Here is a 25,550-nt window from a genome sequence, read left to right as displayed (position 1 = left end):
AATAGTGACCGTTACTCTGGAACATGAACAGAGGAAGATGCTGACTTTAACAGTGATTGGGAAAAATGTTAGTGCCTGTTATTTATTATTATAGCGCCATTTATTCCATGGAGCTTTACATGTGAAAAGGGGTATACATAGTATAAAACAATTACAGTAATCTTGAGCAAAAACGTGTCCGTGACTGGTACAGGAGGAGAGAGAACCCTGAGCGCGAGGGCTCACAGTCTACAAGGGATGGGTGAGGATACAGCTGGTCATGCCGCTGTATGGTGGAACGAGGGTTGCTGCAGGTTGTAGGCTTGTCGGAAGAGGTAGATCTTCAGGTTCCTTTTGAAGGTTTCCACGGTCTGCGAGAGTCTGATATGTTGAGGTAGAGAGTTCCAGAGTATCCTGGTTGTCTGATATCATTATTTAGTGGTCCTTGCTCTGCTTTATGGTTAGAATATGAACTGTTTTGTAACCACTCTCTTTGTGAATAATCAAATTTTGCTACATGATAACAATATATCTAAGGATATAATATTGAAAAAGTAATCTGTTATTCTTGGCAGGTGACTGTATTAGGAGATCAGAGGGACTTCTGGAATCTTCAGATTTTCAATCATATGATATTGGTGTGCCACAAGACACATATGAAGACCATTGCATTATCCCAGCTGTATCCTCAGTGCTGTACAGCAATGATCTACAATTTGGTTCTTTTAAACATGTCCTATCTTCTGATTCATCACAGACTATTAAGGAAAATAAATGTCACAGAAGCGTTGTTAAAGCTTCAATAGGAAATATGACATTTTCATGTTCAAAGTGTGGGAAATATTTTAATCGTAAATCAACCTTTGTTGCACATGAGAGAACTCACACTGGGGAAAAGCCATATCCATGTCCAGAATGTGGGAAATGTTTTGCAGATAAATCAAATCTTGTTACACATCAGAGAATTCATACAGGGGAGAAGCCATTTGCATGTTTAGAATGTGGCAAATGTTTTAACCATAAATCTGATCTTGTTAGACATCAGAGAAGTCACACAGGTGAGAAGCCATTTTCATGTTTAGAATGTGGGAAATGTTTTAAGCAGAAATCATATCTTGCTACCCATGAGAGAACACACACAGGGGAGAAGCCATATTTTTGTTCAGAATGTGGGAAATATTGTAGAGCTAAATCAACTTTCCTTAGACATCAAAGAATTCACACAGGGGAGAAGCCATATTCTTGTCCTCAATGTGGGAAATATTGTAAAAACAAATTACATCTTGTTACATATCAGATAATTCACACAGCAAAGAAGTCATATGCATGTCCGGATTGTGGGAAATGTTTTACAGAAAAATCAAATCTTGTTGCACATCATAGAATTCACACAGGGGAGAAGCCATTTTCTTGTTCAGAGTGTGGGCAAGATTTTAATCAGATATCAAACCTTGTTACACATAAGAGAACTCACACAGGGGAGAAGCCTTATTCATGTTCAGACTGTGAGAAATGTTTTACACATAAATCTAATTTTGTTAGACATCAAAAAAGTCATATAGGGAAGAAGCCATACCTATGTTCACAATGTGGGAAATGCTTTTATTTCAAAACAACTCTTTTGAAACATCAAAGTGCTCACATAGGTGAGAAATCATTTTCACACCCAGAATGTGGGAAATGTTTTATTTGAAAATTTAATTTTGTTTATCAGAAATTAAGTTTTGTTACTCATTAGAAAACTCACATTCACTCATATTTATGTTCTGAATTTCAGTAATGTGTCTTCCCCGTTATAAAAAAAATATTAGCTTAAAAAAAGTGCAAAATGGAAATAGCAATTTTTTTTAACCTGCTTGGACATATTATACAAGAAAACATATAGCAATTACAAAAGTAAAGTCTCATGATTAAAAAAAACCATAGGATCACATAAAAAAATCACTAATGTGCACCTCCTAATCTAAATCTATAGGCATAGAAGAATGGGAAGGTGTCTGTGCGAATTCTTGCCTATTTATCCAGAGGAACATTTGTGAGCTCAAACAATTAAAAGTTGGACAGACAAACACAGCTGGAAATCCTAAAGGTAAAGAGCGTTTAGGTTTCATAACGTTTAGGTCATATGTGTCAAACTCCGGCCTGTGGGCCAAATCTGGCCCGCATAGTGGTTATATATGGCCCACAACACAAGAGCCACCACTCCGATGTGAGGCCATTATTCAGTATGGAGGACTATGGGAGTCCCATTCTGTATGGAGGACTATATTGTGCCCATTATTCTGTATGGAGGACTGTGTGGGTCACATTATACTGTATACTGGTTGGCACGCGACTTTGTCCAAGTTTTTCATTTTGGCCCTCTGTATGTTTACGTTTGACTTTCCTGGTTTAGGTCCAGACTCGGTGAAGGCAGTCGTTCTCCGATTAGCAAACTCTTCTTTGTGCATCGGGAAAAAGTTGTAACAGAAAACGTCATTACTCAAACTGTTCCCACAAAGTTGCAAACATGAAATTGTCCAAATTGTGTGGGTACACTAAAGTATTAAGGGTTGTCTTCACTGGAAATATGGTGATTATGCAAACCCATGAAAACCAACCCTCATAGCATTATCCCTCTTGCACCAAACATTACAGTAGACATATTAATGTCAGTCAGGTAACATTCTCCTGGCATTGAAAAGAGTCCATTACATCTCTCTCTAGAAATATTTAAGATTCATATAGACACACACCTGTATCTTGGGATTATCCTATGTTTGATGTGCTCCAGCATCTGTGCTTTTCTGCTTGCATTCATCCCTACTACGTTCCACTTCATTCGTCCTGCTGCACCTGAGATTCCTGTGTGCCAAGTCCTCACTGCCCACCGGCCTTCCTGTTTGCATCAACGCCTGAGGTCTGTGTACCCACCCAGACCTAAGGCTTAAAGGTTTCACCTCACCTGGTGAGCCAAACAGAAAGCATTAATCTTCCTCTTACCTGAAGCCTGGCGTCATTGTTGCTTAGGCCTCCCTCCTCCTCCTCCTGAGTTGGGATTCTTAAATAAAAAGATTCTTAAATAAAAAGCCTTTTCCTCCTGCTGTTACCCTACCAGTAGGAATCTCTGTCCTAGACTCTTCCTGTAAATTCCTTTTGGATGAACGAAAAGATTTTCTGGGAAAATTTGGGTATTTTGGAAAAATGAAATCCCTTTTTATCTGCTGCTTTGGTTAGAATACCATCTAGGTCTGAGCTAAACAAATATTTCACCCTAGCCAAGTAATGGAGCATTACCGAGATTTGGATCCGAAGTCACCTGCGAATGTTTTCAGCCAGATCACCTAGCGTGCAGAGTTGGAAAATGCGCAAGAAGGGCCAAAAAATGTAAAAGCATTAACTAGTGCGTCAGGCAAAAATCTGCCGCTTTCTGGATTGTTGATAACGCAGCTCAAATTTGTTCACTAGGGCATTTGTTACACAGTTGGGAATCTGATTTGTCCAAACATTTAATAAGTGAGCTAGCTGTTCAAGTAGCAACAATATTAGATTTGAATAGAAGCTGCAGATTCTAAGGCAGTTTTTAAAAAGCTATCAAGACTAAGTTCACACTGTTTTTTCCACATCCGAGAAAAATGGTCCGATTATTATGATCACACTCTGATCAGAGTAGTGAAGAGAAAAAAAAGTTTTTCCACTTTCTCCATTCTGTCAGCCCTTGAAAATCGGATCATGTGCATATATCATCCAAGCATAGTCCGATGAACCCAGAAGATGAACCTAAAACAGAGTAGTGGAACACAAAACCCCAATAAGTTATAGTTGTTCATATATAAGACTTAAAGAAACAAAAAAAGTTGAACAAAAATAAATACTCCAACAATAAATTTTATTTCACAAATAAAAAACAAACAATAAAATACATTTAATCAAGGGACAGAGTTGTACAGAATACATAGTGAAACCAATTCCATTTAAATTAATATGAAATATAATCCTGATTTATATACTCTTCATTAGTGATGAGCGAACGCGCTCGCCACTGCTCAGTACTCGCCCGAGCATCTCACTGCTCGAGATGCTCGGCGCTCTGCGAGTATTTCCGGGTTGCTCGGGCGGGAGCTTGGGTCCCCTCCCTGCATGTTTGGCGCTCTTTAAAAAGCCAATGAACATGCAGGGATTGCCTGCCACACACTGTAATGCCGCAGCCATGTTGGTTGCGACATTACAGTGATTGGCTGGCTACACAGCATCATCAGGTGTATATAAGACCGGGCGCTGCTCATCACAGTCTACACCGGAATCAGGCAGAGTAGGGAGAGGTGCTGCTGCGTCAGGGAGAGATTTGCTTGTTTAGAGTTAATATAGGTATTCCACAACATATATCTATAATATCCATCTGAACTAACAGTCCTTCTGAGGACTAATCCAGCCGCATATAATCAGTGGTGATAGCAGTAATTAGGCATGCAGGCAGTGTATGTGGCAGACTGCAGTGCATATAGAAAAAGGGTCCATTGAACGTCCTGCTAGTCTAGGTATTCCACAACATATTATATGTTATATATATATATATATACACATACTAGCTATTGAACCCGTTCTACACCCGGGTGGCGAGCATTTTTATTGGTATATGGTCTCCCATGTTGGTATGTGCTGCCCCCCTCCTGGTATTTGTGCTGCCCCCACCATCCTATCCCGGTATGCGTGGCACCCCTCATCCCCAATCCCGGTATGCGTGGCACCCCTCATCCCCAATCCCGGTATGCGTGGCTCCCCTCCTCCCCAATCCCGGTATGCGTGGCTCCCCTCCTCCCCAATCCCGGTATGCGTGGCTCCCCTCATCCCCAATCCTGGTATGCGTGGCACCCCTCATCCCTATTCTAGTATGCGTGGCACCCCTCATCCCCAATCCCGGTATGCGTGGCACCCCTCATCCCCAATCCCGGTATGCATGGCACCCCTCATCCCCAATCCCGGTATGCATGGCACCCCTCATCCCCAATCCCAGTATGCGTGGCACCCCTCATCCCCAATCCCGGTATGCGTGGCACTCCTCATCCCCAATCCCGGTATGCGTGGCACCCCTCATCCCCAATCCCGGTATGCGTGGCTCCCCTCATCCCCAATCCTGGTATGCGTGGCACCCCTCATCCCTATTCTGGTATGCGTGGCACCCCTCATCCCCAATCCCGGTATGCGTGGCACCCCTCATCCCCAATCCTGGTATGCGTGGCACCCCTCATCGCCAATCCCGGTATGCGTGGCACCCCTCATCCCCAATCCCGGTATGCGTGGCACTCCTCATCCCCAATCCCGGTATGCGTGGCACCCCTCATCCCTAATCCCGGTATGCGTGGCACTCCTCATCCCCAATCCCGGTATGCGTGGCACCCCTCATCCCCAATCCCGGTATGCATGGCACCCCTCATCCCCAATCCCGGTATGCGTGGCACCCCTCATCCCTATTCTGGTATGCGTGGCACCTTTCATCCCCAATCCTGGTATGCGTGGCACCCCTCATCCCCAATCCTGGTATGCGTGGCACCCCTCATCCCCAATCCCGGTATGCGTGGCACCCCTCATCCCTATTCTGGTATGCATGGCACCCCTCATCCCTATTCTGGTATGCGTGGCACCCCTCATCCCTATTCTGGTATGGATGGCACCTTTCATCCCCAATCCTGGTATGCATGGCACCCCTCATCCCCAATCCCGGTATGCGTGGCACCCCTCATACCTATTCTGGTATGCGTGGTACCTTTCATCCCCAATCCTGGTATGCATGGCACCCCTCTTCCCCAATCCTGGTATGCGTGGCTCCCCTCATCCCCAATGCCATTATGCGTGGCACTCCTCATCCCCAATCCTGGTATGCGTGTCACCCCTCATCCCCAATCCTGGTATGCGTGTCACAACTCATCCCCAATCCTGGTATGCGTGGCACCCCTCATCCCCAATCCCGGTATGCGTGGCTCCCCTCATCCCCAATGCCATTATGCGTGGTACCCCTCATCCCCAATCCTGGTATGCATGTCACCCCTCATCCCCAATCCTGGTATGCGTGTCACAACTCATCCCCAATCCTGGTATGCGTGGCACCACTCATCCCCAATCCTGGTATGCGTGGCACCCCTCATCCCTATTCTGGTATGCATGGCACCCCTCATCCCCAATCCCAGTATGCGTGGCTCCCCTCATCCCCAATCCCATTATGCTTGGCACCCCTCATCCCCAATCCCGGTATGCGTGGCACCCCTCATCCCCAATCCCGGTATGCGTGGCACCCCTCATCCCCAATCCCGGTATGTGTGGCACCCCTCATCCCCAATTCCGGTATGCGTGGCACCCCTCATCCCCAATCCCGGTATGCGTGTCACCCCTCATCCCTATTTTGGTATGCGTGGCACCCCTCATCCCCAATCCTGGTATGCGTGGCACCCCTCATCCCCAATCCTGGTATGCGTGGCACCCCTCATCCCTATTCTGGTATGCATCGCACCCCTCATCCCCAATCCTGGTATGCATCGCACCCCTCATCCCCAATCCCGGTATGAATGTCACCCCTCATCCCCAATCCCGGTATGCGTGGCACCCCTCATCCCTATTCTGGTATGCATGGCTCCCCTCATCCCTATTTTGGTATGCATGGCTCCCCTAATCCCGGTATGCGTGGCACCCCTCACCCCCCCACTATACACACATCCCCCAAAAAATAAACAGTTATACTCACCTTTCTTCTCTGTACTCCAGCGCTGCAGCGTCCTGTTCTGCCGGAGGCCGGGGGAGGAGTGCGGCGACAGAGCACCGTGCTGTCCGGCGCCATTTTGCTGAAGACGCACTGCAAATGTGTCTTCAGTAAAATGGCGCCGGATAGCGCTGTGCGCACGCGCCGATCCGACGTCTCACTCCGCTCCCGGTCTCCGCTGAAGAGAGGCGTATGTAAGTATGGCGCCGGAGATCGCAGTGTGCGTTCAGTGCCTACGCATACCGCGATCTCCGACGCCATACACCTCCTCTTACCTGTAAAGGGTGGATGCGGTCTTCTGTCTGGAGCCAGACTGCGCGTCACGCATGCGCAGTCTATCGAGGCTTCGGACAGAGACTCGCATCCCCGGTTATATTATAGATATATATATATATACACAGTGCCTTGTGAAAGTATTTGGCCCCCTTGAACTTTTCTACCTTTTGCCACATTTCTGGCTTCAAACAAAGATATAAAATTCAAATTTTTTTGGGAAGAATCAACAACAAGTGGGACACAATCATGAAGTGGAACAAAATTTATTGGATATTTTAAACTTTTTTAAAAAATTAAAAACTGAAAAGTGGGGCGTGCAATATTATTCGGCCCCTTTACTTTCAGTGCAGCAAACTCACTCCAGAAGTTCAGTGAGGATCTCTGAATGATCCAATGTTGTCCTAAATGACTGGTAATGATAGATAGAATCCACCTGTGTGTAATCAAGTCTAAATGCACCTGCTCTGTACAGTGTCCATTTTAGGACATGATCAGATACCAAAATCAAACAGAATGATGTCAGTTTGAGGCTAAATACCCTGTATGACAAGTGATTCTGACAAGTGATTCTGACGAGTAATTCTGACGAGTGATTTTAATGAGTGATTCTGACAAGTGATTTTGATGAGTGATTTTGACAAGTGATTCTGACGAGTGATTGTGACGGGTGATTTTGATGAGTGATTCTGACAAGTGATTTTGACGAGTGATTCTGACGAGTGATTCTGACGAGTGATTCTGACGAGTGATTGTGACGAGTGATTGTGACGAGTGATTCTGATGAGTGTTTTTGACAAATGATTCTGACGAGTGATTTTGACGAGTGACTTTGATGAGTGACTTTTACAACTATAATAATAATAATAATAAAAAAAAAAAGTAACTGTTCGCTGATGGGACTTGAGCCCAAAATTCTGTGTTCCAAAGGCAGTGCACTAACCACTAAGCTATAAACTGAGCTGTTAAAATCTAGGAGTTCTATTTGCTTATATGATTTTCAGTGCAAACTTGTCTATGACTCATTGGGACTTATGCACAGACTGCAAGCAAGCCAAATTCAAATGATGTTTGATTTTGATGTGCGAGTATGATGTGTGACTTTCTTCAAACATCAGAATCACAATGACTTTTAGTCACCCTGAGTATTTTCCTGGTTAATGTCAGAAGACAAGAAAAGCTGCCAGCTATTATCACTTGACTGGATAGTGCAATGGTAAGGCATTAGCCTTGGAAACTACAGTGTTAGAGTTCAAATCCTGATAGGAAAAATATATATATATATTTTTTTAATTATGCCTATTTAGCACACAAACTACAGGTGTGTTTTACTTTTATTATCTGACACTCTGTCATCCTGATGTGTTAAGAGTTTCAGACACGCTGTCAATTTGCATGGGATATTACATAGCCAAAGTAAATTGGGAGTTTGCAGCCAGTACTTGGGTGGATGGAAATACAAATTTACAATAAAGACATTTTATCATTAGACCCTTTAAGAAATTATGCAAATATAAAGTCACTTGGAAATAGATATGTAGTAAATTAGTGCCCCCCAATTTACTTTGGCTATGTAATTTACCATGAAAATAGACAGTGTGTCTAAAACTCTTAACACATCAGGATGACAATCAGAGTGTCAGATATTAAAAGTAAAACACCCCTGTAGTTTGTGTGCTAAATAGGCATAATTAAAAAAAAAAAAAAAAAAAAATCTTTTTCCTATAAGGATTTCAACTCTGATACTGTAGTTTCAGTGGCTGATGCCTTACCATTGCGCTATGCAGTCAAGTGATAGTAGCTGGCAGCTTTTCTTGTCTTCTGACATCAACCATGAAAATACTCAGGGTGACTAAAAGTCATTGTGATTCTGATTCTGATGTTTGAAGAAAGTCACACATCAGACTCACACATCAAAATCAAACATCATTTGAATTTGGCTTGCTTGCAGTCTGTGCATAAGTCCCAATGAGTTATAGACAAGTTTGCACTGAAAATCATATAACCAAATAGAACTCCTAGAGTTTAACAACTGAGTTTATAGCTTAGTGGTTAGTGCACTGGCTTTGGGATACAGAATTATGGGTTCAAGTCCCATAAGCAAATAGTTACTTTTTTTATTATTATAGTTGTATAAGTCACTCGTCAGAGTCACTTCTCAGGCAGGGTATTTAGCCTCAAACTGACATCATTCTGATGTTTGATTTTGATATCTGATCATGTCAAAAAATGGACACTAGCTCTGTGATAGTCTCAGGGTTCTGTTTCAAGTGCAGAGAGCATCATGAAGACCAAGGAACACACCAGGCAGGTCCGAGATACTGTTGTGGCGAAGTTTAAAGCTGGATTTGGATACAAAAAGATTTCCCAAGTTTTAAACATCTCAAGGAGCACTGTGCAAGTGACCATATTTAAATGGAAGGAGTATCAGACCACTGCAAATCTACCAAGACAAGGCCGTCCCTCTAAACTTTCATCTCGAACCAGGAGAAGACTGATCAGAGAAGCAGCCAAAAGGCCCATGATCACTTTGGATGAACTGCAGAGATCTACAGCTGAGGTGGGAGAGTCTGTCCATAAGACAACAATCAATCGTACACTGCACAAATCTGGCCTTTATGGAAGAGTGGCAAGAAGAAAGCCACTTCTCAAAGATATCCATAAAAATTCTCGTTTGAAGTTTGCCACAAGCCACCTGGGAGACACACCAAACATGTGGAATAAGGTGCTCTGGTCAGATGAAACCAAAATCGAACTTTTTGGCCACAATGCAAAATAATATGTTTGGCGTAAAAGCAGCACAGCTCATCACCCTCAAAACACCATCCCCACTGTCAAACATAGTGGTGGCAGCATCATGGTGTGGGCCTGCTTTTCTTCAGCAGGGACAGGGAAGATGGTTAAAATTGATGGGAAGATGGATGGAGCCAAATACAGGACCATTCTGGAAGAAAACCTGTTGGAGTCTGCAAAAGACCTGAGACTGGGACGGAGATTTATCTTCCAACAAGACAACGATTCCAAACATAAAGCAAAATCTACAATGAAATGGTTCAAAAATAAACGTATCCAGGTGTTAGAATGGCCAAGTCAAAGTCCAGACCTGAATCCAATCGAGAATCTGTGGAAAGAGCTGAAAACTGCTGTTCACAAGCGCCCTCCATCAAACCTCAATGAGCTCGAGCTGTTTAGCAAGGAAGAATGGGCAAGAATTTCAGCCTCTCAATGTGCAAAACTGATAGAGACATACCCCAAGCGACTTGCAGCTGTAATTGCAGCAAATGTGGCGCTACAAAGTATTAACTCAAGGGGGCCGAATAATATTGCATGCCCCACTTTTCAGTTTTTAATTTTTTTAAAAAGTTTAAAATATCCAATAAATTTCGTTCCACTTCACGATTGTGTCCCACTTGTTGTTGATTCTTCCCCCAAAAATTAGAATTTTATATCTTTATGTTTGAAGCCAGAAATGTGGCAAAAGGCAGAAAAGTTCAAGGGGGCCAAATACTTTCACAAGGTACTGTATATATCAGAGCTAGGCAGGCAGGCAGTGTATGTGACAGACTGCAGTGTATAATACAGCCCAAGAGGCTCAATTCCAGTTCTGTCTGCTTTTGCTGTTCCAGATATTTCTGCAAATAGCCCCAGGTATCAGGGGCCAGGGATAATTATTTTTTTGATCTTAATCCTGATTATTTGCTTAAAAAGCAATCCAGAGAACACAGTTTTTCTGCTGCATTTGCTTGTTGCCACAGCAGAATACAGCCAGATTCTTTTCATATTACAGTGATAAAAATCCAGAAATTTGTAGTGAACGTGGAAAATATTGGCCTCCATTTAAATTTTGTTGCAGTGTGTCAGTGAAGTTATTGACACCAGGTCGCTGTGAAAAATAGTAACCTACAGGCCAGCTATTTAAAACTGTGGTTTTCTGTCACACGTATCACATATAAGTGCGCTCCAAATTCAGCCATTTCTGGCCTCCATTTAAATTTTGTTGCAGTGTTTCATTGAAGTTATTGACACGAGGTCGCTGTGAAAAATAGTAACCTACAGGCCAGCTATTTAAAACTGTGGTTTTCCATCACATGTATCACATATCACTGGGGTTCAAATCCAGCCATTTGTAGTGAACGTGGAAAATATTGTCCTCCATTTAAAATGGGCAAGGCGCGTGGCAAGGGATGGGGAAGTGGACGTGATGGTGCATGACGAGGCCGAGGCCGTGGCCAAGCTGAAATTGTGCCACAGCAAACACCCACATCTTCTTGCTCGACCTTCCTGTCCCAATTAATAGGGGACCGCAGAACACCACTATTGAACCCAGAGCAGTGTGAAAAGGTTATTGGTTGGATAGCAGATAATGCTTCCAGTCACTTCGCCACCACCACCACCCTGTCTTCCACATGGTCAAGTCGCAGTAGCCGTGAGTCTGGACAGCATATTCCTCCCCCTGATCCTCTTTCCTCCCACCAGCTTCCGGCTCACCGAATGGTGTGTGATGTCCCCAAGCATTGGAACTCTGCATTGCAGATCTTGGGAATGATTTGTGCGCAGAAGAGGGCAGTTGTTGACTACCTGCATCAAATTCTTATGATCTGTGAAAACCTGAATAGGAAATCTAGCACCTTCCAAAAAATGACGCCAATGTTCAAACGCGAGTTTAATAGCCAGCAACTCCCAATTTCCAACATCATAATTCAGTTCGGTTTCCGAAAATTTTTTCGAAAAAAAAGCACAAGGATGTACTCCATCCCTGTTCTCCTGAGACAAAACTGCTCCAACCCCCACCGATGAAGCATCGACCTCAACCAAAAAAGGCTTGGTCTCATCAGGCTGCATAAGGATAGGGGCAGAACTAAACCTCTCCTTGAGATACTCAAATGCTTCAATGGCCTCAGTAGTCCACTGGACCGTATTCGCACCTTTCCTGGTGAGATCGGTCAGAGGCTTAACAATTGTAGAAAAATTCTTAATGAATTTCCTGTAATAATTGGCGAAACCAAAAAATCTCTGTATAGATTTCAAACCAATAGGCCTAGGCCATTCCTGTACAGCCAGAACCTTCACCGGGTCCATCTCAAAACCCTCGCTGGAGACAATGTAGCCCAAAAAACGAATTCTCTGCACAGCGAACTCACATTTCTCCAGCTTAGCAAACAGTGAATTATCACTCAATAACTGCAAAACTTCACGTACACTCTGCCAATGGGACTCTAGATCTGGTGAATAAATCAAAATGTCATCCAAATACACAACCACATTCTTACCAATCAAAGGTCTCAGGATGTCATTAATAAGGTTCTGAAAAAATGCAGGTGCATTGGTAAGACCAAAAGGCATCACCAGATTCTCAAAATGACCTATCGGAGTGTTAAAAGCAGTTTTCCATTCATCACCCTCCTTCTCTCGTAACAAATTGTATGCCCCCCGGAGATCAATTTTAGAGAACCACTTGACCCCCACCAACTGGTTAAACAAGTCAGGAATTAACGGCAATGGGTAGGAATTGCGTACGGTAATCTTATTAATTTCACGAAAATCCAGACATGGACGTAAACCCCCGTCCTTTTTTTTAACAAAGAAAAATCCAACGGCCACAGGCGACTTAGAAGGTCTAATGTGACCAGCAGCCAGGCTAGTCTGTATGTACTCCTCCAAGGCCTTTCTTTCAGGGATAGTCAGATTAAACAAGCGACTCTTGGGAAGAGTAGCTCCAGGAATAAACTCAATGGCGCAATCATAGTCCCTATGAGGAGGTAAAACTTGCGACTCCTCCTCTGAAAAAACCCTCCAAAAATCCTGAATAGGTACAGGTAATTCCCATTTTTCCACAGCCGCAATGCGACCATTACAACATTTATCATAGCACTTCGGACTCCAAGACTTAATCACATTAGTAGACCAGTCCAGTAAAGGATTGTGCAATTTTAACCAAGGCAAACCTAAAACGACCGGAGAGGGTAAATTATCTAATACAACCAAGTCCAAAATTTCTTGGTGAACTCCATTGATAGTGAGGGGAAATGCAGCAACCTTGTGAATAATACATTTCAAAGGAGTGTTATCAATTGCAATCACAGAAATAGGTGATGACAAAGGTTTGGATTCCAATTTAAGGTTTTCCAAAAACCCTTTATCAATCACATTAAGTGTTGAACCACAATCCACAAATACCTGAAATTCAATCAAATCTTCCTGCAGAGTAGTACTCACTGAAAGAAACACTCCTGCAGAGCGCAAACAAGCTATACGGGTGTAACTGACCTTTTTTTTTTCTTTACTTAAACGAAGCTCACAGTTCTTAATCAAATGGTCAGCTTTACCACAATAAAGACACAATCCTCCAGTCTCTTTCCTGAGAGGGGAGCGACCTCGCCCCAACCTCCATCGGTTCTCCGCCGTCAGAGCAGACCCTCTGGGGACTAGGACCTGACGTTACAGGAATTTTTACATCATTCACCCTGGACCTCAGTCTCCTGTCCACACATACAGCTAATTGCATGGCATCCTGCAGAGTCTCAGGTGCAGGGAATGCAATTAGCAGATCCTTAACCCTTTCACTCAGACCAGCAAGAAATAAACATTTTAGCGCCGGATCATTCCATTTAACTTCTGAGGACCACCTTCTGAAGTGTGTGCAATAATTTTCAACATCACCTGACCCCTGATTCAAACGCCTGAGTTCTGTCTCAGCAGATGAGATTCAATCAGGATCGTCATATAATAGCCCCATAGCAGAAAAAAACTCTTCTACTGACCTCAAACACGGATCATTAGGTTGGAGAGAAAAGGCCCACCCCTGTGGTTCCTTGTGCAAAAGTGACATAATAAAACCAACGCGCTATGATTCATTCCCAGAGGACCTTGGTCTCAAATGAAAATATAACAAACAAGCATTTTTAAAAGAAAAAAAATCTTTCTGTTTACCATAAAAAACATCAGGCAGTCCTACCTTAGGTTCCACAAAATGCGCTCCAGGACAGCTACTCACGTGTTGGTGGAGCTCGGTCACCTCCAGAGACAATCCCTGCAAGTGTTGAGCCAAATCTTGGACGGAAACCATACTGATCCCCGGATTTCTTTCCTTTTAGTTTTTTGGGCTGGACTTACTGTTACAGTTATATGAAAAAGTTTGGGCACCCCTATTAATCTTAAGCTTAATGTTTTCTTAAAATTGGTGTTTTTACAACAGCTATTTCAGTTTGATATATGTAATAACTGTTTGACACAGTAATGTTTCTGCCTTGAAATGAGGTTTATTGTACTAACAGAAAATGTGCAATCTGCATTCAAACAAAATTTGACAGGTGCATAAGTATGGGCACCCTTATCATTTTCTTGTTTTAAATACTCCTACCTACTTTTTACTGACTTACTAAAGCACTTTTTTTGGTTTTGTAACCTCATTGAGCTTTGAACTTCATAGCCAGGTGTATGCAATCATGAGAAAAGCTACTTAAAGTGGCCACTTGCAAGTTGTTCTCCTGTTTGAATATCCTCTGAAGAGTGGCATCATGGGCTCCTCAAAACAACTGTCAAATGATCTGAAAACAAAGATTATTCAACATAGTTTTTCAGGGGAAGGATACAAAAAGCTGTCTCAGAGATTTAACCTGTCAGTTTCCACTGTGAGGAACATAGTAAGAAAATGGAAGAACACAGGGACAGTTCTTGTTAAGGCCAGAAGTGGCAGGCCAAGAAAAACATCAGAAAGGCAGAGAAGAAGAATGTTGAGATCAGTCAAGAACAATCCTCAGACCACCTCCAGAGAGCTGCAGCATCAACTTGCTGCAGATGGTGTCACTGTGCATCGGTCAACTATACAACGCACTTTGCACAAGGAGAAGCTGTATGGGAGAGTGATGCGAAAGAAGCCGTTTCTGCAAGCACGCCACAAACAGAGTCGGCTGAGGTATGCAAAAGCACATTTGGAGAAGCCAATTTCTTTTTGGAAGAAGGTCCTGTGGACTGATGAAACCAAGATTGAGTTGTTTCGTCATACAAAAAGGCGTTATGCATGGCGGCAAAAAAACACAGCATTCCAAGAAAAACACTTGCTACCCACAGTAAAATTTCGTGGAGGTTCCATCATGCTTTGGGGCTGTATGGCCAATGCCGGCACTGGGAATCTTGTTAAAGTTGAGGGACGCATGGATTCCACTCAGTATCAGCAGATTCTTGACAATAATGTTCAAGAATCAGTGATAAAGTTGAAGTTACGCAGGGGATGGATCTTTCAGCAAGACAATGATCCAAAACACCGCTCCAAATCTACTCAGGCATTCATGCAGAGGAACAATTACAATGTTCTGGAATGGGCATCCCAGTCCCCAGACCTGAATATCATTGAACATCTGTGGGATCATTTGAAGAGGGCTGTCCATGCTCGGCGACCATCAAACTTAACTGAACTGGAATTGTTTTGTAAAGAGGAATGGTCAAAAATACCTTCATCCAGGATACAGGAACTCATTAAAAGCTACAGTAAGCGACTAGAGGCTGTTAATTTTGCAAAAGGAGGATCTACTAAATATTAATGTCACTTTTCTGGTGAGGTGCCCATTCTTATGCACCTGTCAAATTTTGTTTGAATGCAGATTGCACATTTTCTGTTAGTACAATAAACCTCATTTCAAGGCAGAAACATTACTGTGTCCAACAGTTATTACATATATCAAACTGAAATAGCTGTTGTAAAAACACCAATTTTTATAAAACATTAAGCTTAAGATTAATAGGGGTGCCCAAACTTTTTCATATAACTGTATGATCTGCAACATGAACTAAGGAAAGATAGGGGAAGGCTGTCCCTACAGTAAGACTAAGCTGAATCCCTACGATGTAGCGGGCTGCCTGTTCCTAGTGAACAGACCCGCCCTAGTCCTCGGCCAGTCTGAACAGAGACCTATAGCATAAGGGAAGGGGTCCCCAAAAGAACCAAGGACTGGGAGTCTGGGACAAAAAATGGGACACCTCCTAAAAAGAGAAGTTGTTGCATAACACAAAAATACAAACTGACATAAAGGTACCAAAGGTCCCAGAAGGACCAAGCGAACTGACAGAGATAGGCACAGAAGCACCTGGCTAGAGAAGCAGTCAAAAACTGAAGTCCAGCACAGCCAAAAGAGCGGAGCTGGAATATAAAGGCAAATGGTCACATGACCGCAAAACACAGGAAGGAAAAAAAAACAAACAGGAGGGTTCTAACACTTCCTAATAATGGGAACATTGTTTTTAGGAGGCTCTCTGACCTCTACGTCTCCAGCAAGGGGCATTGGAGTGCCTCCAAATTTTTGGCAGCCGTTGCTTCAATGCATAGGCAAACACTATGGGAGACACACTTCCTAATAATGGGAACATTGTTTTTAGGAGGCTCTCTGACCTCTACGTCTCTTGCAAGGGGCATTGGAGTGCCTCCAAATTTTTGGCAGCCGTTGCTTCACTGCATAGGCAAACACTATGGGAGACCTACTTCCTAATAATGGGAACATTGTTTTTAGGAGGCTCTCTGACCTCTACATCCAAATTTTTGGCAGCCCTTGCAGTCACTGCATACACAGTGACAGTATAGGAGACCCACTCGTTAATAATGGGAACAACAAAGCATAGCTGGCTGATGGCTCTCTAACAATAGCGAGGGCCGACTGCTGGCCCTTTAAGAATAGTAAGGGTCGCCTGATGGCCCTATAAAAATAGGTTTTGTGACTTTCAGAGTCCCTCCATCATAAATTAAACAGGATGTGTCTGATGATGTGTCACACACCACATGGCCAGATAAGGTTGTAAAATGTTAAAATGACATTTCATGGTGAATGCATTTGTCTTAAAAAATAACGTAAAAAAAAACACAGTAGGATCTTTCTTTAGTATAAAAAACAGAGTCGTCAATGTAATCTCAATGTAATCACAATGTTCATTCAGCTCCTGCACCCCTCCTCAAGTTCGGCCTCCATCTCCGAAAGACCACATCAGTCACAAGCTGAAAGCACTGCAGCACTGCCTTGACCAAGCGGCAACAGGATGTGCTGAAGAGAACACGCTTAATGCTTAGGTGACAAACCTCCCACCGCTGCAGAGTTGTTGAAAGCTGTAATACAGCAGCCTGATCTGTGGCTCTCACCGCTGAACATACAGCCAGGCATGGTCGTATGTGACAATGGGCGGAACCTGGTGACGGAGAAATGACAGCCGGAGTAGATACGGTTTCCCAAAAGTCAGTCCTTTCACCGAGCTAAAAAATATGGCTTTGGTGAAATACAACTCACCGACAAGCTGTGGACTGGCTCCGTACCGTCCCTGGCCACATTCACTTGTCCATGTGTTTGTGGTTAGGCGGTCCTTCCCAGTAAGTGCACTGGGGAGGGCATGGGTATTGTTGTGGGACCCATGCTTGTGGAAGGTGGAGACGCGACCGGAAGACATAGTGGCGGATGGGGACCGAGTATGGACACCCGGCTGCCATGAGGCTGTGGACAGCTTCCGCCTCCACGAGCCTAAAAAGCCACATTCCAAGTGCAAGCAGCTTTAGAGGACTTCCTGGGAGAAATGACAGCTGGAGTAGATACGGTTTACCAAGTCCTTTCACCAAGCTAAAGAATATGGCTGTGGTGACATACAACTCTCAGAAAAAAAAGCTGTGGACTGGCTCCGTATCGTCCCTGGCCACATTCACTTGACCACGTGTTTGTGGTTAGGCGGTCCTTCTCAGTAAGTGCACTGGGGAGGGCACGGGTAATGTTGTGGGACCCGTGCTTGTGGAAGTCAGAGACGACACCAGGAGACATAGTGGCGGCTGGGGACCGAGTATGGACACCTGGCCGCCGCCATGACGTTGTGGACAGCTTCCGCCTCCATGAGCCTAAAAGGCCACATTTCAAGTGCAAGCAGCTGTCAAAAATTTGGCAGTATAGTATTGCAGCCTGTGGTTTGGTGGGTGGCTGGCTGCATACTTGTGCTTGCATTCCAAGGAATGGAGTAGGGACAACTGAACGCTGCGCTGGGACAAGGATGTGGACGGTGATTGATGCAAGTCTGCAACGACAGGTGCACGGCGGGAGGCATCTTCGCATGTGCCAAGGATCATTTATGATGGGCACACTTTTAGGCAGTGACCTGGGAGTCAGAGATGCTTCCAAAGGTCTTCCCCATGCTGTTCCCATGTCTTTTCAGCACTGTGTGCATGTGTCTGTTGATATCTCATACACCACATGGCCAGATAAGGTGGTAAAATGTTAAAATAACATTTCCCGGTGAATGTATTTGTCTTGGTTGAAAGCAATGCAAAAGTGCAAAAATGCTACGTGTGAACATAACCCAAGGTGTGGAGGAGCATTTTTGTTTTTGGTTATTTAGTTTCCTTATATACAAGTCATTACCCTGGAAAGGATGTTCTTTAACATATTTCCCAGGAAAATCCATTTTGGCTTAGTTTTTGTATGTTTTATTGTGGCGTAATACCTCTGACAACGTTGTTAAAAGCAGTGACCTGGGAGTCAGAAATGCTTCCAGGGGTCTTCCCCATGCTGTTCCCTTGTCATTTGAGCACTGTTCCTATCGATTTGTGCAATTTTCAGGCCCTCTGCAGACCGCCGGGGGGAGCTGCCCGAAAAATGCTCGAGTTTCCCCATAGACTTACATTGGGCGTTACTTGGACCGAGCACCCGAGTATTCCAATTTGCTCGACCCAAGCATTTTAGTGCTCACTCATCACTACTCTTCATCCATATATACCGAAAGGAAAAATCTGTATCAAATCTGCACCAAAATCACAAATGCATCACACTAGTTCCCTCTAGTGGTTAAAAGATGTAATAACATATCATTATTGTGCAAAATTACAATTTTAGTCCACAAGGCATATAAAGTGCTACATACCATGCAGACATGCATTCCTACTAAACGGAGCATATAACAGTTCTATTTATCATTCATTTGTGCAAAGTTGCAATCTAAGTCCATAGAATATATAAAGTGCTGTTTAGTAGGAGTGTATTTCTGCACAATAAATAGAGCGTATATAAAGTGCTATTCAATATTTGTGCAAAATTATATAGGTTTATAAAGGTCATATGGGAGGCGGCAATCTTATGGATAGCATTTAGGTGTTCCTTGTTCAGTAGGAATAATCTCCTGCACAATAAATAGCGTTTTTTATGCTTTATAAACCTACATAATTTTGCACAAATATTGAATACCACTTTATATAAGCTCTATTTAGTAGGAGTGTATTTCTGCACAATAAACGTCACTTTATATATTCTATGAGCTTAGATTGCAACTTTGCACAAATGAATGATAAATAGAACTGCTATATGCTCTGTCTAGTAGGAATACATGTCTGCACAGTCGTAGCACTTTATATGCCTTGTGGACTAAAACTGCAACCTTGCACAATAATGTTATTACATCTTTTAACCACTAGAGGGAACTAGTGTGATGTATTTGTGATTTTGGTGCATATTTGATACTGATTTTTCCTCTCAGTATATATGGATGAAGAGTATATAAATCAGGGTTATAATTCATATTAATTTAAATGGAATTGGTTTCACTATGTATTCTGTACAACTCTGTCCCTTGAGTAAATATGCTTTTATTGTTTGTTTTATATTTGTGAAATTAAATTTATTGTTGGAGTGTTTATTTTTGTTGTTCAACTTTTTTTGGTTTCATTAAGTAAGGAAGATGTCTGTCCCTCTATGTTTTATAGGACAGGGGCACCACTAACCCATCAATGGTCATTAAAAAGGATAATAAGAAAGCTAGGGGAAAAATGAAAAGGTGCCCCATATGCAACAGCAGGTTACCCGAAGCATGGGGAAAGCAGTTATGCGAGAGAGCTGTACTACCAAGATCATCAGGGATGAGCAACTGACCATTCTCCGAGACATGAGATCTACGATTAGGGAAGAAGTCCGGGCTTCAATCTCTGGTCTAGTTTCCCACCAGACGTCTCAGCCAGGACCCCGGACAAAGAGGCCCAGGTGGGAAAATGGAGCTACCTTCAGAAGAAGAGCTACAGTCTTTCGGATCTGAAGAAGACGAGGAGGAAGATGTATATGCAATACCTCCTTACAGTATAATAAACAATTTAGACAAATTAGTCATCCGTTATTTCATAACAATATTTTATTACAATTTATTCAACATAGCAAAACAATTTAAAATTAAAAAACAGCCCCTAAAAAATTCCCACAAAACCACGGGGGTGGTGTGGTCCACCAGTTGTCTTAATTGGCAGAATTATATAATTCAATTCAGTATATATCAATATCAGCAGTATATTTATTGCATGACATAAATTAATGCATTCAATTAAATACAGAAGGGTCTATGTCAGATTCTATCCCTTGTGGTCCATTATATAAAGTGACCTAATATCTATCAATATCAACAGTATATTTACTGCATAGAATAATGCATTCAATTGAATATAGGGAGGTCTATATCAGGTTCTATCCTTTGTGGTCCATTGTGTAAGGTGACACAACGCACTGCACCTGGTAGTATATTAAGTCACCCTGCACAGTTCAAGCAGAATTAATCGTACAGGCCAATGGGGTATATAGTCACACAATGCAGGTATATAATAACAGGTTTAATTGTACAGTTCCCAAAGGGGTATAATAACCCAATGCAATACAAGTCATAAATCAATTAATAGGCTAAATTACCATCAAAAAATGTATTACATGATTGCATCAGATACAGTTGTTATATTATATTATATATATTACCTAGTGTCACCATTGATAACACATATATATTCCTCCACATAATTAGTTGTATAATAAGTAAAGATACAGACCAGATGCCATGGCGGTATCCACACACCACCGAAGCACCCCAACGCGCGTTTCGCGTATGTTGCTTCCTCGGGGGGTACTTGAAGCAGTGAATGGTCTAAATATTTATAGCTATCTGAGGGGGTTGGGCCAATTTTTATGCCCTATCACATATAGTTTGCTTAAATAGATAGGTGTTGATTAGTCATAAGTAATTACCTTTCAGATTCCCAGCATCATACCATGTGAAATATTAGAAACAGACAGCATAGCCAGAACAATAGACAGAATTTTTAGAAAATAGCAAAAGGCAATGGTACTCACCAGCCAAGGTTTCAAGAAAAAATGCACACCAGGACACGGCCGGCGCCCTTTTGTTAGAAGGAGGTAACACAGGTGCAGAATGCTGATGAACAATCGCCCTCACCCACTCTCACTGGAGGGGCGATTGCCCAGCACTAAAACTGCACACAGATGAAACTTGCAGTAGGGTGCAATTCACACACTCGCGGCACCGTGCCTAGCCAGCATCCTATTACACGCCCCTACTATTCGACTAGGCGGGATGCCCGGCACCCTATCCGTGCATCGCAGAGTTGTGAAGCCCCAACTCACAAGGTCACCATTACTGGGCCTGGCCGTGCCCTGGCAGATAAAAAAAGTGCAAAAAATATCATATGAGGTATTAGTTGATATTTTGGCCAAAATACGTAAGCTCGCAACCCATCGTCAAGGGTCCTCACGGTTTTGCGAGTCCCTACTCTAACATTAAAAACAGACAGCATAGCCAGAACAATAGACAGAATTTTTAGAAAATAGCAAAAGGCAATGGTACTCACCAGCCAAGGTTTCAAGAAAAAATGCACACCAGGACACGGCCGGCCCCCTTTTGTTAGAAGTAGGTAACACAGGTGCAGAATGCTGATGAACAATCGCCCTCACCCACTCTCACTGGAGGGGCGATTGCCCAGCACTAAAACTGCACACAGATGAAACTTGCAGTAGGGTGCAATTCACACAGTGGGTGAGGGCGATTGTTCATAAGCATTCTGCACCTGTGTTACCTTCTTCTAACAAAAGGGGTTCTGGCTATGCTATCTGTTTTTAATGTTAGAGTAGGGACTCGCAAAACTGTGAGGACCTTTGACGATGGGTTGCGAGCTTACGTATTTTGGCGAAAATATCAACTAATACCTCATATGGTGTGCATTTTTTCTTGAAACCTTGGCTGGTGAGTACCATTGCCTTTTGCTATTTTCTAAAAATCATGTGCAATATTAGCCATGATGCATGTAGTGGCGCGGCCATGATGCCCGTCACGCGTCACCCACCAGAGACCGGCGTCCCGGAAGTCGGGCCGCGCATGCACGTGCTGTCTGGCAGCCGATTGGACGCCGGAACTGGGGGGGAGGCGCGACACCGCAGCACAGGCATGTACGCATCATAGAGCTTAGGACTTCATTTTGGTATTGGGCAAAAGATGCCAGTTAACACCGCACATAGAAAGGCCATTATGGAACATGATTTTAGCATGATCTTAATTACAGCATGATATCAGCACATTATGATAGCATAATAAAAGACACAAAGACATAATGTCAGCACATTATGATAACATAATCAAAGACACAGTCAGATATATACAGTACAGACCAAAAGTTTGGACACACCTTCTCATTTAAAGATTTTTCTGTATTTTCATGACTATGAAAATTGTACATTCACACTGAAGGCATCAAAACTATGAATTAGCACATGTGGAATTATATACTTAACAAAAAAGTGTGAAACAACTGAAAATATGTCTTATATTCTAGGTTCTTCAAAGTAGCCACCTTTTGCTTTGATGACTGCTTTGCACACTCTTGGCATTCTCTTGATGAGCTTCAAGAGGTAGTCACCGGAAATGGTTTTCACTTCACAGGTGTGTCCTGTCAGGTTTAATAAGTGGGATTTCTTGCCTTATAAATGGGGTTGGGACCATCAGTTGTGTTGTGCAGAAGTCTGGTGGATACACAGCTGACAGTCCTACTGAATAGACTGTTGGAATTTGTATTATGGCAAGAAAAAAGCAGCTAAGTAAAGAAAAATGAGTGGCCATCATTACTTTAAGAAATGAAAGTCAGTCAGTGCGAAAAATTGGGAAAACTTTGAAAGTGTCCCCAAGTGCAGTTGCAAAAACCATCAAGCGCTACAAAGAAACTGGCTTACATGAGGACCGCCCCAGGAAAGGAAGACCCAGAGTCACCTCTGCTTCTGAGGATAAGTTTATCCGAGTCACCAGCCTCAGAAATCGCAGGTTAACAGCAGCTCAGATTAGAGATCAGGTCAATGCCACACACAGTTCTAACAGCAGACAAATCTCTACAACAACTGTTAAGAGGAGACTTTGTGCAGCAGGCCTTCATGGTAAAATAGCTGCTAGGAAACCACTGCTAAGGACAGGCAACAAGCAGAAGAGACTTGTTTGGGCTAAAGAACACAAGGAATGGACATTAGACCAGTGGAAATCTGTGCTTTGGTCTGATGAGTCCAAATTTGAGATCTTTGGTTCCAACCACCGTGTCTTTGTGCGACGCAGAAAAGGTAAACAGATGGACTCTACATGGCTGGTTTCCACCGTGAAGCATGGAGGAGGAGGTGTGATGGTGTGGGGGTGCTTTGCTGGTGACACTGTTGGGGATTTATTCAAAATTGAAGGCATACTGAACCAGCATGGCTGCCACAGCATCTTGCAGCGGCATGCTATTCCATCCGGTTTGCGTTTAGTTGGACCATCATTTATTTTTCAACAGGGCAATGACCCCAAACACACCTCCAGGCTGTGTAAGAGCTATTTGACCAAGAAGGAGAGTGATGGGGTGCTACGCCAGATGACCTGACCTCCACACTCACCAGACCTGAACCCAATCGAGATGGTTTGGGGTGAGCTGGACCGCAGTGTGAAGGCAAAAGGGCCAACAAGTGCTAAGCATCTCTGGGAACTCCTTCAAGATTGTTGGAAGATCATTTCCGGTGACTACCTCTTGAAGCTCATCAAGAGAATGCCAAGAGTGTGCAAAGCAGTCATCAAAGCAAAAGGTGGCTACTTTGAAGAACCTAGAATATAAGACATATTTTCAGTTGTTTCACACTTTTTTGTTAAGTATATAATTCCACATGTGTTAATTCATAGTTTTGATGCCTTCAGTGTGAATGTACAATTTTCAAAGTCATCAAAATACAGAAAAATCTTTAAATGAGAAGGTGTGTCCAAACTTTTGGTCTGTACTGTATATAGTATTATGGAACGTCATATATCAAGCTTTTATATTGTACAATAACAAGATCAAAATTTAAAATTTAAAAACATACATCTTATTAACATGCATAACAGCAAGTCGTACAATCAGATCATCTAATTATATCAAGGATTACAAATTCCCATATTGCTGCTTAGATCTTGAATGCTGATTTTCCTTAGTTATGTCTCCCTCTTGTGGCTTTTTTCCAAAGTTACAACAGTTAGATAGATTCTTATAGTTGCAATCTGAAGATACAGACACTATATTGTGAATGCAAATATTACCAAATATGCTAATAACCAGCCATAATAACCATGTAAACTTACACATATACCAAATACATAGGCATGCACTTATCATATATTATCAATAAAATCAGGTTTGGACCTAATCTAGATAAGTATGGATAACAGATCAATCCTGATAGAAATAGTATAGATATTTAACTCTTATGCATACATAGTATAATTGATACAGGAACATGGCATCATGTCTATAATCAACCATCTTCAACAAACATCATAGAGCAACCAACATATATCCCCAATGCACAGCCATATATGATAGACCAATAATAAAAATTATATTGTTTGATAAGAGATATGTAGCGTCATACGACTTCGAATTTCAAAAAGTCTCAAGAATCTCACAAGATATCACACCATGCAGCAAGAACTGTCAACTCCATTAATTACAGTACAATTGTTTATACCAAAAATGGCGCAAAGTTAATCATATCATTTAAGCCTTTTGGTTTTATCGTGTCCAGGGTTATAATCCATTTAATTTCCTTTTGTTCAAGCATTATTTTCAAATTTCCTCCTCTAGCTCCAAGATTCACCTTATCTATTTCTCTAAAGCGCAACAGTCTCCAATTACAGTTATGACATTCTTTAAAGTGCTTAGGGATATTTTTAAGAGTAGCTATTTCTTCTGGTTTCACATACAGTGGTGGCCAAAAGTATTGGCACCCCTGCAATTCTGTCAGATAATACTCAGTTTCTTCCTGAAAATGATTGCAATCACAAATTCTTTGTGTAAAGGGTCTGGGAGGTGGAACCTCTGAGCTACTATACAAAGGGGGCAGTCCTTGTAAGGAAGAGGGTGGCTCCCAGGGAAGGCGGGCAGGTAGTCACGGCAAGTGACAGGGACAGTCTCTGGGTAGAAGGGCAGGAGGTCACGGCAAGTGACGGGGACAGTCTCTTGACAGGCGGGTGGTCACGGCAAGTGACAGCAGGGTATGAGTTTCTAGACAGGCAGGTGGTCACGACACGTGACGGCAGAGCCTCCAGGTAGGCTAGCAGGCAGGTAGCAGATGAGCGCTCCCAGGTGAGCGGGCAAGAGTCTCTGGACAGGCAGGTGGTCACGGCACGTGACGGCAGAGCCTCCAGGTAGGCTAGCAGACAGGTAGCAGGTGAGTGCTCCCAGGTGAGCAGGCAAGAGTCTCTGGACAGGCAGGTGGTCACGGCACGTGACGGCGGAGCCTCCAGGTAGGCT

General features: G+C 42.9%; 1 protein-coding gene across 1 annotated transcript in view; it reads left to right on the top strand.

Annotated features, from left to right (window-relative positions):
* Nucleotides 1-20,006, top strand: part of LOC141271819 (uncharacterized) — a 64,608-nt gene extending 44,602 nt beyond the window's left edge. Inside the window, exons 8-9 of the mRNA XM_073681991.1 lie at nucleotides 852-2,068; nucleotides 19,695-20,006. Of these exons, the coding sequence (XP_073538092.1) occupies nucleotides 852-1,672 (821 nt within the window). The 3' untranslated portion in view covers nucleotides 1,673-2,068; nucleotides 19,695-20,006. The remainder of the gene's footprint in view (nucleotides 1-851; nucleotides 2,069-19,694) is intronic.
* The last annotated feature ends 5,544 nt before the right edge of the window (nucleotides 20,007-25,550 follow it).

This window comes from Phyllobates terribilis, unplaced genomic scaffold (assembly GCF_046119375.1).
Source record: "Phyllobates terribilis strain yellow unplaced genomic scaffold, ASM4611937v1 Scaffold_5__5_contigs__length_657084704, whole genome shotgun sequence".
NCBI lineage: Eukaryota > Metazoa > Chordata > Amphibia > Anura > Dendrobatidae > Phyllobates > Phyllobates terribilis.
Note: the sequence above shows the minus strand (reverse complement) of the source record. Positions and strands in the feature narration are given on the sequence as shown.